This window comes from Sus scrofa, chromosome 13 (assembly GCF_000003025.6).
Source record: "Sus scrofa isolate TJ Tabasco breed Duroc chromosome 13, Sscrofa11.1, whole genome shotgun sequence".
Taxonomy (NCBI): Eukaryota; Metazoa; Chordata; class Mammalia; order Artiodactyla; family Suidae; genus Sus; species Sus scrofa.
The window spans coordinates 65,332,971-65,346,613 of NC_010455.5; the positions used below are offsets into that span (position 1 = coordinate 65,332,971).

The 13,643-nt window shown below is 39.1% G+C and overlaps 1 protein-coding gene across 4 annotated transcripts in view; it reads right to left on the minus strand.

The window, feature by feature from the left end:
- The window catches only part of RAD18 (RAD18, E3 ubiquitin protein ligase), a 106,091-nt gene that overhangs the window by 79,555 nt on the left and 12,893 nt on the right, over window positions 1-13,643 (minus strand). For all 4 annotated transcript variants that reach the window (XM_021068322.1, NM_001142833.1, XM_021068321.1 and 1 more), the window contains 2 exon segments: window positions 7,081-7,142; window positions 5,842-5,912 (listed from right to left, as the gene is read on the minus strand). In XM_021068322.1, the coding sequence (XP_020923981.1) occupies window positions 5,842-5,912; window positions 7,081-7,142 (133 nt within the window).

Consider the following 13,643-nt stretch of genomic DNA (forward strand, 5'->3'; position numbering starts at 1 on the left):
GAAGCTGTGAATGGGAAAGGGATGAGCTTGCTCCTCTTTACAGGACAGTCTCAGAAGCCATCACTGAGGAGATGACCTATGGAAAACAGTCTGAAGAAAGTGAAGGTTTAAGCCATGCCTATCTCTAGGGAAACAATGTTTCACTTGGAAATAACAATAAGTAGGAGCTCCCTTTACGGCTCAGTGGAAACAACCCTACTAGTATCCATGAGGATGGCTGTTCTATCCCTGGCCCTGTTCAGTGGGTTAAGGATCCAACGTGGCTGTCTGTGACCTACACCACAGCTCGGATCTGGCATTGCTGTGGCTGTAGTGTAGGCTGGCAGCTGAAGCTCGGATGCAACCCCTAGCCTGCGAACCTCCATATGCCACAGGTGTGGCCCTAAAAAGCAAACAAAAAACAAAATAAATAACAGTAAGTACAAAGAGGTCAGAGTATGATTAACATGTTTGAGGAGTTCCCGTGGTGGCTCAGTGGTTAATGAATCCAACTAGGAACCATGAGGTTGCGGGTTCGATTCCTGGCCTTGCTCAGTGGGTTAAGGATCCAGTGTTGCCGTGAGCTGTGGTGTAGGTTGCAGACGCGGCTCGGATCCTGCATTGCTGTGGCTCTGGCATAGGCTGGCGGCTACAGCTCCGATCCGACCCCTAGCCTGGGAACCTCCATATGCCATGAGAGCGGCCCTAGAAAAGACAAAAAGACCAAAAAAACACAAAAACAAAAAAACAAAAAACATGTTTGAGAAGCAGGGAGAAGGCCAGTGTGCTGGAGCTGAGTAAACATGGGGGGAGAAGCAGGCAAGAAGTTAGGGAGCCCACTATGCAGGGAGAAGACACTGAGAGGACATGGGCTTCTGCTCCACATGACACAGGAAGCTGCCTGTGACAATACGCAGCATGACCTACTTTTTATTTTCAAGCATCACTCTAGCTGCTGCCATTGGGAGAACTATTGGTGGGCAAAAAAGAAATAAGACCACTAGGAAGTGATCACAGTATCTAGACTGACTCTAGCCTGGACAGGAGAATATCAAGACGATGATAAAAAGCCATCAGACTCTGGAAGTATGGTAAAGACAGAGAAGGGTTTATTGATGAAATGACAGGTTAAGTTTGAAAGAGAAGGGTCAAGGATAACACCAAGGTTTTCGGCCTGAGGAAATGAAAGGATGGAGCTGCCATTTACTGAGATGAGGGAGACTGTAGAACAGCAGACTGGGAGTGGGGCTTTGGGGGCAGCAGAGGGGGAATTAGTTTAGTTTTGGCTTTAAGAAGTCCAAGTAGAGATGTGGGATAAGCAGTTGGATATCTGAGGCTCAGGTTAGGAGAGCACTCTAGCTGAGACACAGATTTGGAAGGCATTAATGCACAAATGGTATTTAAAACCATGAGACTATTTATGAGAATTCACATATCTTAAAAATGAACTGTGTGAAAATATTAATTCCAAAACTGATACCTGAAGTCACATTGAATTGGTAATTTTCCATTAATTGTCATCACTCTTATGAATTTATATTAAAGGGAAATGGCATTACAATGCCTAAGGGCATTCATCATAGACACTGTTTTAGATGAATTATAGACTATCAGAATAATTGTGACTCAGTAAACTATAGGAAAATCCTGCCCAATTTGTTAACTATACAGTAACCTTTCCTCTTCAGAATGTGGCTACGAATCAAGAGTGAAAACAGGTTTTTGAGTAGACACAGGCAGTCATAAAATCCATGCAATCAAGTCCATGGATTTCAGCAGCTAGTAGAAGTCCCTGTACATACTTATTTTGGTATGGAACATGCCAACAGTAGTTTAGCACCATCTGATTAAACAATAGAAACCAACCACAGTACAAGTTCTTATCAGCAACTTAGAGCACGCACATTTGTATAACAGGGCAACATTGTATAAATACAGATGAATCACTTAGGATAGAAATGATAGGAATATTCACTTGGGTTCCTTTGTTCCAGATACTGTGCTGGATATGTTTTAATATAACTCTTCATTTCTATTCCTTACAGCAATTTCTCAAAATGTCAACAACATTATTCCCATTTTTCAGTTGCGGAAAAGAGATCAAAAAACATTTGTGTGTGTGTGCGTGTGTGTGTGTATGTATGTGTGTGTGTGTGTGTATATATATATATATAATTTTTTTTTTACGGCCACACCTGTGGCACATGGAAGTTCCAGGCTAGGGGTCAAAATGGCCACAGAATTTGCTGCAGCCACAGCCACAACACCACCAGATCCAAGACACATCTGTGACCTATACCATAGCTCACGGCAACACTGGATCCTTGACTCACTGAGAAGGCCAGGGATTGAACCCACATCCTCATGGATACTAGTCCAGTTTTTCACTGCTGAGCACAAGGGAACTGCTACTATCTTGATCACACTCATTAAAACTAGTACAGGATTTTCCCTGGTGGCACACTGGGTTGGGATCTGGTGTTAACACTGCAGTGGCTTGGGTCACAGAAAGAAAGAAAAGAAAAGAGAAGAGAAGAGAAAAGCAAAGCAAAGAAAGAGGGAGGGAGGGAGGAAGGAAAGAAAGAGGAATTTTCATTGTGGAGCAGGAGAAATCAATCTGACTAGTAACCATGAGGACACAGGTTCGATCTCTGGCCTCACTCTGTGGGTTAAGGATCCAGCATTGCCGTGAGCTTCGCAGACACAGCTGGGATCTGGCATTGCTGTGACTGTGGTATAGGCCAGTGGCTACAGCTCTGATTTGCCCTCTAGCCTGGGAACTTCCATAGCCACAGGTGTGGCCCTAAAAAGACAGAAAGAAAGACGGGGGGGGGGGGGGGGGGGACAGAGAGACAGACAGAAAGAAAGAAGAAAGAGAACGAATGAACTAGTACAGTCAAGGCTGAACTAGTTCTCAAACCCAGTATGCTTTAAACCATGTGCTTGGAAAAGGCAAAATTTTATTCTATTTACTCTTATGCGATGCTAAGAGAATTATCTATTACAATTATTATCTAAAATGTTTAAATTCTTAAACTTGGAGCAAGCACCTAGAGAAAAATTCATACCCCAATGGTAGATAAGCCAAAGTCGTAAATGATGTGCTATACTCTCAACTTGTAAAAATAATGATATACATGCAGAGAGGCTGCTATGCAAAAATACAGAAACAACATTTTCTCACTTAGGTCAAGGATGATGTTCCACTTAGACAAAAATATTCTAAATAAATTTTGTTCAATACAATAGTTTCTTAGAATTATTTTAAATAAAACTGAGTCAAGAAAAAAACAACAAAAAAACCTGTTCCTTGAAAATAATAGGCAAAAGTTAGGAGTTCTCTTGTGGTGCAGCAGGTTAAGAATCTAGTGTTGTCACTGGAGCGGCCTGAGTCACTGCTGGGGGGCAGGTACAATCCCTGGTCCAGGAATGTCCACATGTTGCAGGCGTGCCCCCCACCAAAAAAAATTAAAAGGCAAAAAGTTAGAAGAAAATATAAGATCTATCTATCAGCCTTGTGTCTTAAAAGCTCTGGAATTATTTCCAATACCCTTTTATATTGTTTAGAATAACTAAATTTTTTTAAATCACATTATCATAAAATGGCAATGACATGAGAATGAAGGAAAAAATGAAATCAACAAACAACACAAATACCTTACATTTTACTCTTAAAGTTCTCTCCTCACTAATCTTAAATCATATTTCAAACAAATGATGAAACTGACTAGCCTGAATATCATCCCTACCAATTTTGCAAGTAAAGTACCACAGACTTTAGATATGACAAATGTCCAAGAAATGTTCACCAGAAGGCAATTCCAAGAAGAATGGCAACACAAGCAGAAAGAAGATAAACTCCATGCCAATCCTATAATGAATGCTTCCTACCCCCCCCCAGGCCAGCTATAATGAATACCTAAGTAGCCTATTTATTTTGGGATGGAGGGAGAAGGGTAGAAGGCCTCCCTTTAAGTTACCAAAAGGTTTATGAACCCAAAGATACTGATCACTTCTCTTCAACAAGCAGATGCTGTTCTCTGTAACACTCCCTTTTTCCTAGCAGGGAGGTTATTACACTTTCAACACCAGCTGAGGAAAAAAAAAAGCCTTGAAATACAATTTTACCCTGAAATACAATTTTACTGTCTCAGAGAAAAGCAAATAGTCAAACAACTCATTTCTAAAGGCAGGGCTCCATTTTTCTCATAGAATTAAGAATCTAATTGTTGAAGGACTTTAAAATAAGAAAGGCAATCACTTTATTCATGAGAATCAGAGAATCTCAGAATGTCTTAATCTAAGAAGTATACCTACCACCTTCTTATGACTTTGCTTATGCAAATAACAAACCAACCAATTTCTGGAATGTCCCATTAGGCGAGTTCAGAGCACTAAATCCTATCATTCTTAGGATACAAACCAATGAATAAACATGCAATTCTATTGGATGAAATCTCTTTATGTTTTTGGAAACAATGTAATGTACCACCAAAAATGTCCTAACAGGCTTGGAAGTCACATACTTAAGTATGCTGGGCATGTAACTGTTAAGCTGTTAAGTAAACACAGTATATTTGTTTTGTTTTGTTTCTTCCTGCTTTTCAGTGCTGCACCTGCAGCATATGCAAGTTCCCAGACTGGGGATCAAATCAGAGCTCCAGCTCCTGGTCTGCACTACACAAAGCCACATCAATACAGGATCTGAGCCACATCTGCAACCTACACCATAGCTCATGGCAACACCAGATCCTTAACCCACTAAGTAAGGCCAGGGATTGAATCCACATCCTCACAGATACTAGTCAGGTTCATAACCCTCTGAGCCACAATGGGAACTCCAACAAAATATGTTCTTAATAAAAACCCCTGCTTGGCTTGTATGATTAAACTAAAAATAATTCAAAATACTGTTTGGTAAGACATGCCTTTTTATACCCCTTTGGATGACCACTCACTATTGCAATCATGCATTTGACAGTTAAGTAATTATAAAGCAGCAGCAATTATTTATTTCATGTGACACATCATTTTACACATGCTGAGCAAATCAGATTGAGAATTAATAGATTAATACATAACAGACACAGAAACCATTAGAAATATGTGTGTACACATGAGTTAGTACACACGTATGCAAACATGCATATATTACCCAGATCTGTCCACTCAGAATTCTTAGAAGCAATGACACCCCAGTAAAAATGAGCATACCCAATTCCAGACCCTGATTCCTAAATACCATTCTCCAACGAAAGGAAGCAGAGCTCCATGGAAAAAATGGTTGATTCTAATGCTGGGGCAGGAAAAATAAAAGATGAAGCTGAAATATCTCTGAAATACCCAGAAGTAAGTAAGTGCTCCAGGGAGTTCCTGTTGTGGCTCAGCGGTAACAAATCTGACTGGTATGCATGAGGACGTGGGTTCAATCTCTGGCCTCATTCAGTGGGTTAAAGGATCTGGCATTATCAAGAGCTGTGGTGTAGGTCACAGACAAGGCTCAGATCTGGCATTGCTGTGGCAAAGGCTGGAAGCTACAGCTCCAATTCCACCACTAGCCTGGGAACTTCCATATGCCACAGGTTCAGCCCTAAAACAAACAAAAAAACTGTAAGTCCTCTAATCTGCATTTTAACTCTTGTTTTTTCATAACAGGAGATTTTCTGTTAAGAAAGAAAATCCTATTACAATTAGATTGTCCACGTGTGATTAACGACTGCTGTCACTTCCCTCCTTTCCTTCTTTTACCACCAAATATGCAACCCCGCCTTTCCTAAACCCCAAAAGTGCACAGAGTAAAGGGGGCGAAACACATATAAAAGGCAAAAGCAGTTAGGAATTAGTCACAAAACTAAATCATACCGTGCAAAATTCAAGCTTTTTACCAGTTCATCTAACACGCGGTTATTTTTTAGGTCCGGCTCTGTGACTGTCTAGAGAAGAAAAACAACAGATGGAAAAAGGTCAGAAACAATAATTAACTTGTCATAATCTTGTTTTTGAAAACGTGAGTCTCATCCTCCTGAGACTTCCCATTCTACTGAGTCTTCCAGGAAAGCCTCAAAATAAAGTTAATTTATTTCGTACTAATATGGAATTTTAAAACAGTGAATCACTATCTGCTGACTGGAAGTCTGATAAAAGCTCTCCAAAGCATCTGGGAAAAACATATGTATGCTGTTCTGACTAAGAAGAAACCTGATATGAGTTAGAATTCTCCTTCAAAATGTCAGCACTCAGCTTTCCCAAAAATTTCTCCTGAAAAGCAGATAAAGATGCTCTTTTAAGTGACAACATTGGGAAAGGCAGTAGGTGTTCAAAAAGAGTTTAAAAACAAGACTGGTGTTCAGGAATGCAAGAGGAAAATCATAAATCCAGTAGTTATTTAGCAAAAATGACATATAGTTTATCTCTGTGACAGTACCATCTTGATGACAGCAGCATACCTAATGGTAAAAAGTTTAGACTTGGGAACCAAATAAGTTCAACTACAACGTGACACAAGGTACCTACCAGAGGTATCAAACAAGAACCCAAACCCTTTAACTAGCCCCAGTGTCCTTTCTGTCAGACATTACTGTCTCTTTTTCTTCTTTCTTCACCCTTATTTATGTTTACTTTCCCTTTCTACCTACTTTTTCACCTATTTCTATCACATGAAATGTCTCAGAAACTGTAACAAATTTCCTAGTATTCTCTCAGAAGGTCTGCTTTGGGAAAGAGGTAGGGGCCAGTTAAGCAGAATCTTTGCCTTCTGCACAAATAATAATCCTTTGCAAATAATACCTACCATTTTCTACCCTAGGTAAGAAATCACAAGAAAAAAAAAAAGCCATAAAAACAGTTCATAAAATTTAAAGTGTGTTATATCTTACTCTTAGTTCTTACTTCCTAAAATACATTTAGGTTATCAGAAATCTTAATGAACAGTTGAACAAAGTCCATTTCTCCGTATATGTATTTTAGAAGTCCTTTCTAAAAATGTTTTTGATATAGCTTAATTCAATAATTATACATCTTCCCATAGGCTTTTGTGTATGCATGAAGCAGAAATATCTCTACCAATCAGTTAGTTTAAAAGATAAGGAAAGAAAAACTTACCACACAACAAGTTGGACATTGTGTCTTATAGGACAGAAATTTTCTTATACAAAGAGAACAGTCTGCAAAAACACAAATGCAACACAATGTATCAGTTAAACTATATAATAACACTGGAGGAGTTCTCTGGTGGTGCAGCAGGTTAAAGATCTGGCATTTTCACTGCAGCAGCTTGTGTCACTGCTGTGGTGTAAGTTCGATTCCTGGCCTAAGAAAGTCTACGCTGCAGGCACAAGCAAAAACAAAATCTGACTTAAGCCTTAGAATATTTCCATCACCTAAGGTATATCATTATAATCCAAAAATTCTAGGACCTCTACTTTACCTATACACATTTGCAAATATAATTAAATAGCATTTTTAGGAAATGGAAACATAGCAAATAATAATAATCATGAGTCCCTAGCACATCACAACTCTATAAGCAATACGCATCACTGTAAAATGAAGGAAATATACATTTAAGACCTAGGATGGATTTATATAAACATGTAGTGTTTCTCCACTGCCTAACACTCTAAAATACAAATTCTGAAATAAGACATATACACATGTTAAGAAATAATATATACCCATGTTATCAAATTAGGGATTTCTACATCCTAACTCTAAGGATATCTTAAATGATATCCTTCATCCCACATTTAACAAGTACTTTTGTGGCAAGCACTAAGAAAAGCACAGTATGTAAGGGACGGTTCTTGACCTCAAGGAGCTGAAATGGCAGTGAGGCAATTACAGTCCAATGGTGCATTAAGGACAATGTATTAAGTCTTAACAAGTTAAGTGGAAATTGGCATGAACGAAATTCTTCAAACTCAAGGCAGTGTAAAATAATCTCCCAAAGAAAAAAACAGATGTGACTAATAGAATGGTACCTTACTGGTAGCTAATCTGCTACGAGCACGAATTCAGCTTAGTAAAGGAGCCTCATTAAAGGATTCAGTTTAGTTAAGGAGGAAAAGGAAGAGATAGTATTATTTCAGGTACAGATATCCTGGAAGTGAACAAATCATGTCAGCCTCAGTAAGAGCACCCAGGAAAAATGAAACACATTATGAAAAAGATAAATCAGGCAATGAATAAAGTTCTTTTGGGAAGCAAAGACAAATAAAGGGGGTTTCCAGTTTGGCATGTAAGCACCTTGGAAGTTATCACTCCACCTAACAACAAGTAAAAAGCTGAACAAACTAAAAAAATCAGTATCTCTTCTTAGATCCATTGAGGAACTGACCTTATGGGGCAAACTGCTGCCCCCAAAACTGGAGAGACAGGCTGGATATAGAAAAATACAATTTACCAGAGCAGAAACCTCCATGGGAACTAGAGAAGAGCTTTTGCTGTAACCAATGTTGGGACACAAAATCTGAACTATAATTGACAAATTGCTGGAGGCGCAGTGTGGATAAGTCTGAGAGTTAAAAACTCCACAGGGACATAGACATGGGGTGGGGAGGGGTGGGGGGCAGCAGCTCACACTTATGTCAGTTTTTAACTCCAAGGGATATACCAGGTTCTCAAAGTGACCATAAGTAGGGCGTGGGGGGAATCCAAAATTCTTCTGCAGGGGAGGGGGGGAAATAATCATTTTAAAATACACCAGAACCCTCTGTTCTTAACAAGGCCTGCCCTCAAGATAAACTATTTTATTGGAGCCTATTCTATTAGGTTATTATCAGAGTCCAGCAGAACTGGCTGGAAGGGAAACAACCAACTCCAGTTACCTCTAGCCATCCTGGCCCTCCCAAGGGGGGGACAAACTGAGAACCACTTGTGGCGTTCACAGCCCAGGGCACAGGCTCACTAAAAGACACCTAATTGTAGGAATATACAACACCACCCCTCCCCCCACATCTCACAGCACATTACTAAAAGGGCTATTTACTGCAGTTGCATTTAGCCAGTACATCAATGCCCCACTAATAGGAAATAATTATAGGGCATACTAAAAGGCAAAAAACACAATTTGAAGAAATTGACAGCATCATTAGCATTGTCAGATATGACAGGAACACTGGAATTGTCAGACCAGGAATTTAAAACAACTATGATTCGTATGCTAAGGGCTGTACTGGACAAAGTAGACAACATTTAAGAACAAATGGGTAATATAAGCAGAGAGATGAAAATTCTAAGGAGGAGTCAAAGAAATGCTAGAAATGAAAAACACTGTAGAAGAAATGAAGAATGCCTTCGATGTGCTCATTAGCAGATAAAATGCAGCTGAGGAGAAAAAAAATTAGTGCATTTGAGGATATCTCAATAGCAACTTCCAAAACTATAAAGCAAAAAGACCAGAAAAAAAAAAAAAACCACACACACAAAAAAAATAATTACAGCTGATGTAAATTTTTGAAACTAATAAATGAACATAACTATTATCTAAAAACAAAACAAAATGAAATAATATTCAAGAACATTCTGCAGGGGGACAACAACAAAAGGTATACCTTTTGTTATACCTTGGTAACATCAGAAAGAGAAGAAAAAGAGAAAGAAAATAGAAAAAATATTTGAAGAATAAATGACAGAGAATTTCCCTCAGATTGTCAGACACCAAACTACAGATTCAGGCAGCCAAAAGAACACCACATAGAAAAAATGTCCCAAACCTACAATTTGATATATCACATTCAAACTGTGGAAAAAATAAAGAAAAAAATCTTAGAAAAAGTTAGAGGAGAAAAAACACCATACTTACAGATAAACAAAGATAATAACTAAATCTGTTCTCAGAAACCATGCATGCAAGGATGAGTGAAATATTAAAAGTGTGGAGAGAAAAGACCATCGACCAAGATCTTTATATTCTGCAAAATGATCCCTCAAAAGTGAAAGAGAAATAAAAACTTTCTAGACAAATAAAAATTGAGGACACTTGCTCCCAGTTGACTGGCACTGGAAGAAATGCTATATTCTTCAGAGAAAAGGGAAATGATATGAGCCTAACACTTGGATCCACTCTAAAGAAAAGAACAAATGTAGAAGAAATAAGTACAGGTAAAATTAAAACTTATTTTTCTTATTCTTAACTGATCTAACAGACAACAGTTTGCTCAAAACAATAATAGCAGCAAAACATTAGATTACTTATGCTCATATACATATGCAAATGCTTGTATGTGCATGAAATGAATGACAGTAATGATATAAAGGACTGGAGGGAGGAATTAGGTGTCTTAGAAAGCTCGGCCTGCCATACCAAAATATCATAGACTGACTGCTTAAACAATAGAAATTTATTTTCTCCCACTTCTGAGAGCTAGTTCAAGACTGAGGTGCCAGCATAGTAGCTTTGTGGTGAGGACTCTTTCTGGCTTGCAGACAGCTGCCTACTCACTGTGTCCTTACAAGACACCGGGAGAGAAAACAAGCTTTCTATCTCTTTTCATCATCAGGGGGCACGACCGCATCTAAACATAATAATCTCCCAAAGGCCCTATCTCCAAATACCATCACACTGAGGCTTAAGGCTTACGAATCTGGGGAAGTTGGGGGCGGGGTGGGGGGGGCAGGGGAAGACACTTTAGTCCACAGCATTCCACCCCTTACCTTCCAAATTCATGTACTTCTCACATGCAAAATACATTCTTCCCACCCCACTAATCTCAAAAGTCTTAGCTCATTCCAGCGTCAACTCTAAAGTACCTATATAATATAAATATTTAATTAATAGGATCACACGTACCAGAGTATATATAATGAGGCTATTACTTTCTCTTCTGCATAATCTTACATGTGTTTTGTCTTGAAATATAGAGAACCAGACATTAGTCCAAAGTAGATCAAGCCCTCCACTTAATTCAACCTACCAGTCTACTACCAAGTATATGCTGGTGAACCATGGAGCAGCATAATTTATTTTCTAGTGAGCAAGCATGGTATTTCAATCAAAGTAGAGTAACTAAAGAGCTCTAAACTGTATATTCCTAGGTGGCTTTATTTAAATCGTCCATGAATTTTGTTTTTCTACCCAAATGCCCAACCATGAGCCATGTATACAGGGTGGAAGAGGGAAGAAGCAGAGGGTAGCTTCACAGAAACACACAAGCCTGGGGAAAGAGGCATTTCTAATCTCAAACAGGATAAAGCCATCTGCTGACTTTCATATATCCAAAGAGCCTAGCATTCTAACAGTAAAACGTAAATTTCTAAAACTGAAACCAATCCTTTCTGCATGTGATCGTAAGGATTTTATGAGAAAGTGCACCATTTTAAAAATAATTGTTAAGTGTCCAAATAAAAAAAAAGAAAATCAAGGAGTTCCCTGGTGGCTCAGCAGGTTGGAGACCCAGCATTGTTACTGCTGTGGCTTGGGTCACTACTGTGGCAGGGGTTCGAACCCTGGCTCAACAACTTCCACATGCCACAGGCATGGCCGGAAAAAAAAAAAGAAAGAAAGAAAATCTAGTTAGAAGTTTGAAAGGAATAGGAGATCCTGGAAAGTTGAGAAGGCTGGCTTCTGCCTCCAATAAAGTAACCATTTAACTAACAGGAGATGACAGCCCTCCAAGCACTCCAACATTCCCCTAAGTGCAGGTCTGCAAAAGGGGAGGTCCTTCTGTATGTAGAGCTATCTCTTTTCTCCCCATCTTGTTTCACGGTGCTGCCTCCTAAGAGTGAAAAAGAAGAGTAACACAGATTATTTCCCTGAGAGAATATGACATTGCCTCTTAATTTGGCAAAGGCCAGTAAATGAAACATTTCACATTTCACTTTTTTTAAAAATTAAATTGTTTTTTATTCCAACATGAGCCTCAATTAATTTTGCGAGTCAAAATCTACCAAAGGAAAAGAAAAATGACTGCTGGCCCATCTTTAAAATAGTGGCAATTTAACAGTACCTAAAAGCCAGTGACTTCATCTAAGAGTAAATATTTTAAGCAACTCCATTGTCAAATCAGTAATACTGTGCAAATGCAAATCAAATTGGCACTCATGCAGATCAATCTATTGGTGAGAACATTTCTCATTTAATGGTATTTTAAGGATAGGAGTAAGTCTGGGCCCTCTCCCCTCAAAAGTACTCTAATAGCATGAATTTAGATTATTTTAATTGTCCTACATTCTGCCACTGCACCTCACTCAAACCTTAATAGCAGCAGTTTGTCACCCATATCTCAAATGCTAAACAGAGCAAAACAGAATAAAGGAATTTAAAATGACAAGTCTTGAAACGTGTAAGGAGCATCAAAGTGGCTAGGATCCTGGGTCACCAATTCTAGTCAATCCAAGACAATACAGAACATGATGGCTAGCTCTGGCTCCTACTAAGCTCTGAGGGCCTTTGTGTCATTAAAATAACTACAGACTCAGAGCAACTTTTAGTCTTGAAGGAAACTGTAACAACTGGTGATTAGGAGAAAAAGCCTACTGAATCATGACCGGTATAATATGAAAAATAAGTGCTCAAAAAATAAATCATCATTATTGGAAGTACTCTCCACCAACTTCCTCATATAAAGTTTCACTTCAGTGACAACTATGTGACAGAAACAAGCCAAAAAAAAATTTTTAATGGAAATAAAGGCTAGTTTTTTGGCTGAGTTCACTGAATTCATAAAAAATAAAGTTGTTTTTCCCTAAAACAACGTAATTAAAAGCTACAGAATTGACTTTTATCTTTGTTCATGAGCAAGTAACCAAGATCTAGAATTACCATCCTTCTATAAACAACTAAAACACTAGGGAAAAATATGAAACAGCTATTTTCAGACTTCGGACAACTGCAGAAATAAGAGGAGTTCTACCCCATCCCAAGGTATCTGCCCCGAGGCATTTCTTGATCACTGTTCAGGGAGGAGATACAAAAGCCCATTAGTCTTGCTAGTTAAAGAAACAAAAGTCAGAGTTCAAAGCAATCTAGGTAGCTAGAATTTGCAAGGCAAAGTGCCAGAAAGAAAGAAGCCACACATAGAAAGGCCTCCAGAAACATGAATACAGATCCACTACTTATGCAAATCTGCACATTCGCAGGGTGAAAACACAGAGGCCAGACAACTTCAGGGAAGGAACCGTAACTGGAGAAACTACACAGGGGCAAGAGTTCATAAAATGTCTAGCACCCACTTTAGAGGAACCTCGCTAAATGCACAGACATTCAGTAGACACCCTAGAATATCCCACCTTAGTATGAGAGTAAACTGGCCACAGAGAGTGGGTGATGTTAGCAAGATGGCGGAATATTAAGCCAGACTTTGCTTTTCCCATGGAAATAAAAATCAACAACAGTATGTGACCCAAATCCCTTTGTGACAAATCCAGATGACAGTTATGATGCTCCTGTACCCCAGGGCAAGCACACAACTAGCCACATCAGAGCCAGTAGGCAGTTCATGACCCTTACTTGCCAGAGTCTCTCCCTCTGGCTCAGCACCACATGAACAGAAAGAAACTCCCAATTCCCAGCTTTTCCCAGGGGAAGGATACAGAAGACTGAAACACATATGAAATGTTCACATTTTGGGAACTCTGCCCAAGGGACTGGTTTCCATCTCGCCTGACTCTAAGCACTGACAAAACAGGGCACTGGGTTGGAGTCAATGAAAACAAAGGTGATAGTC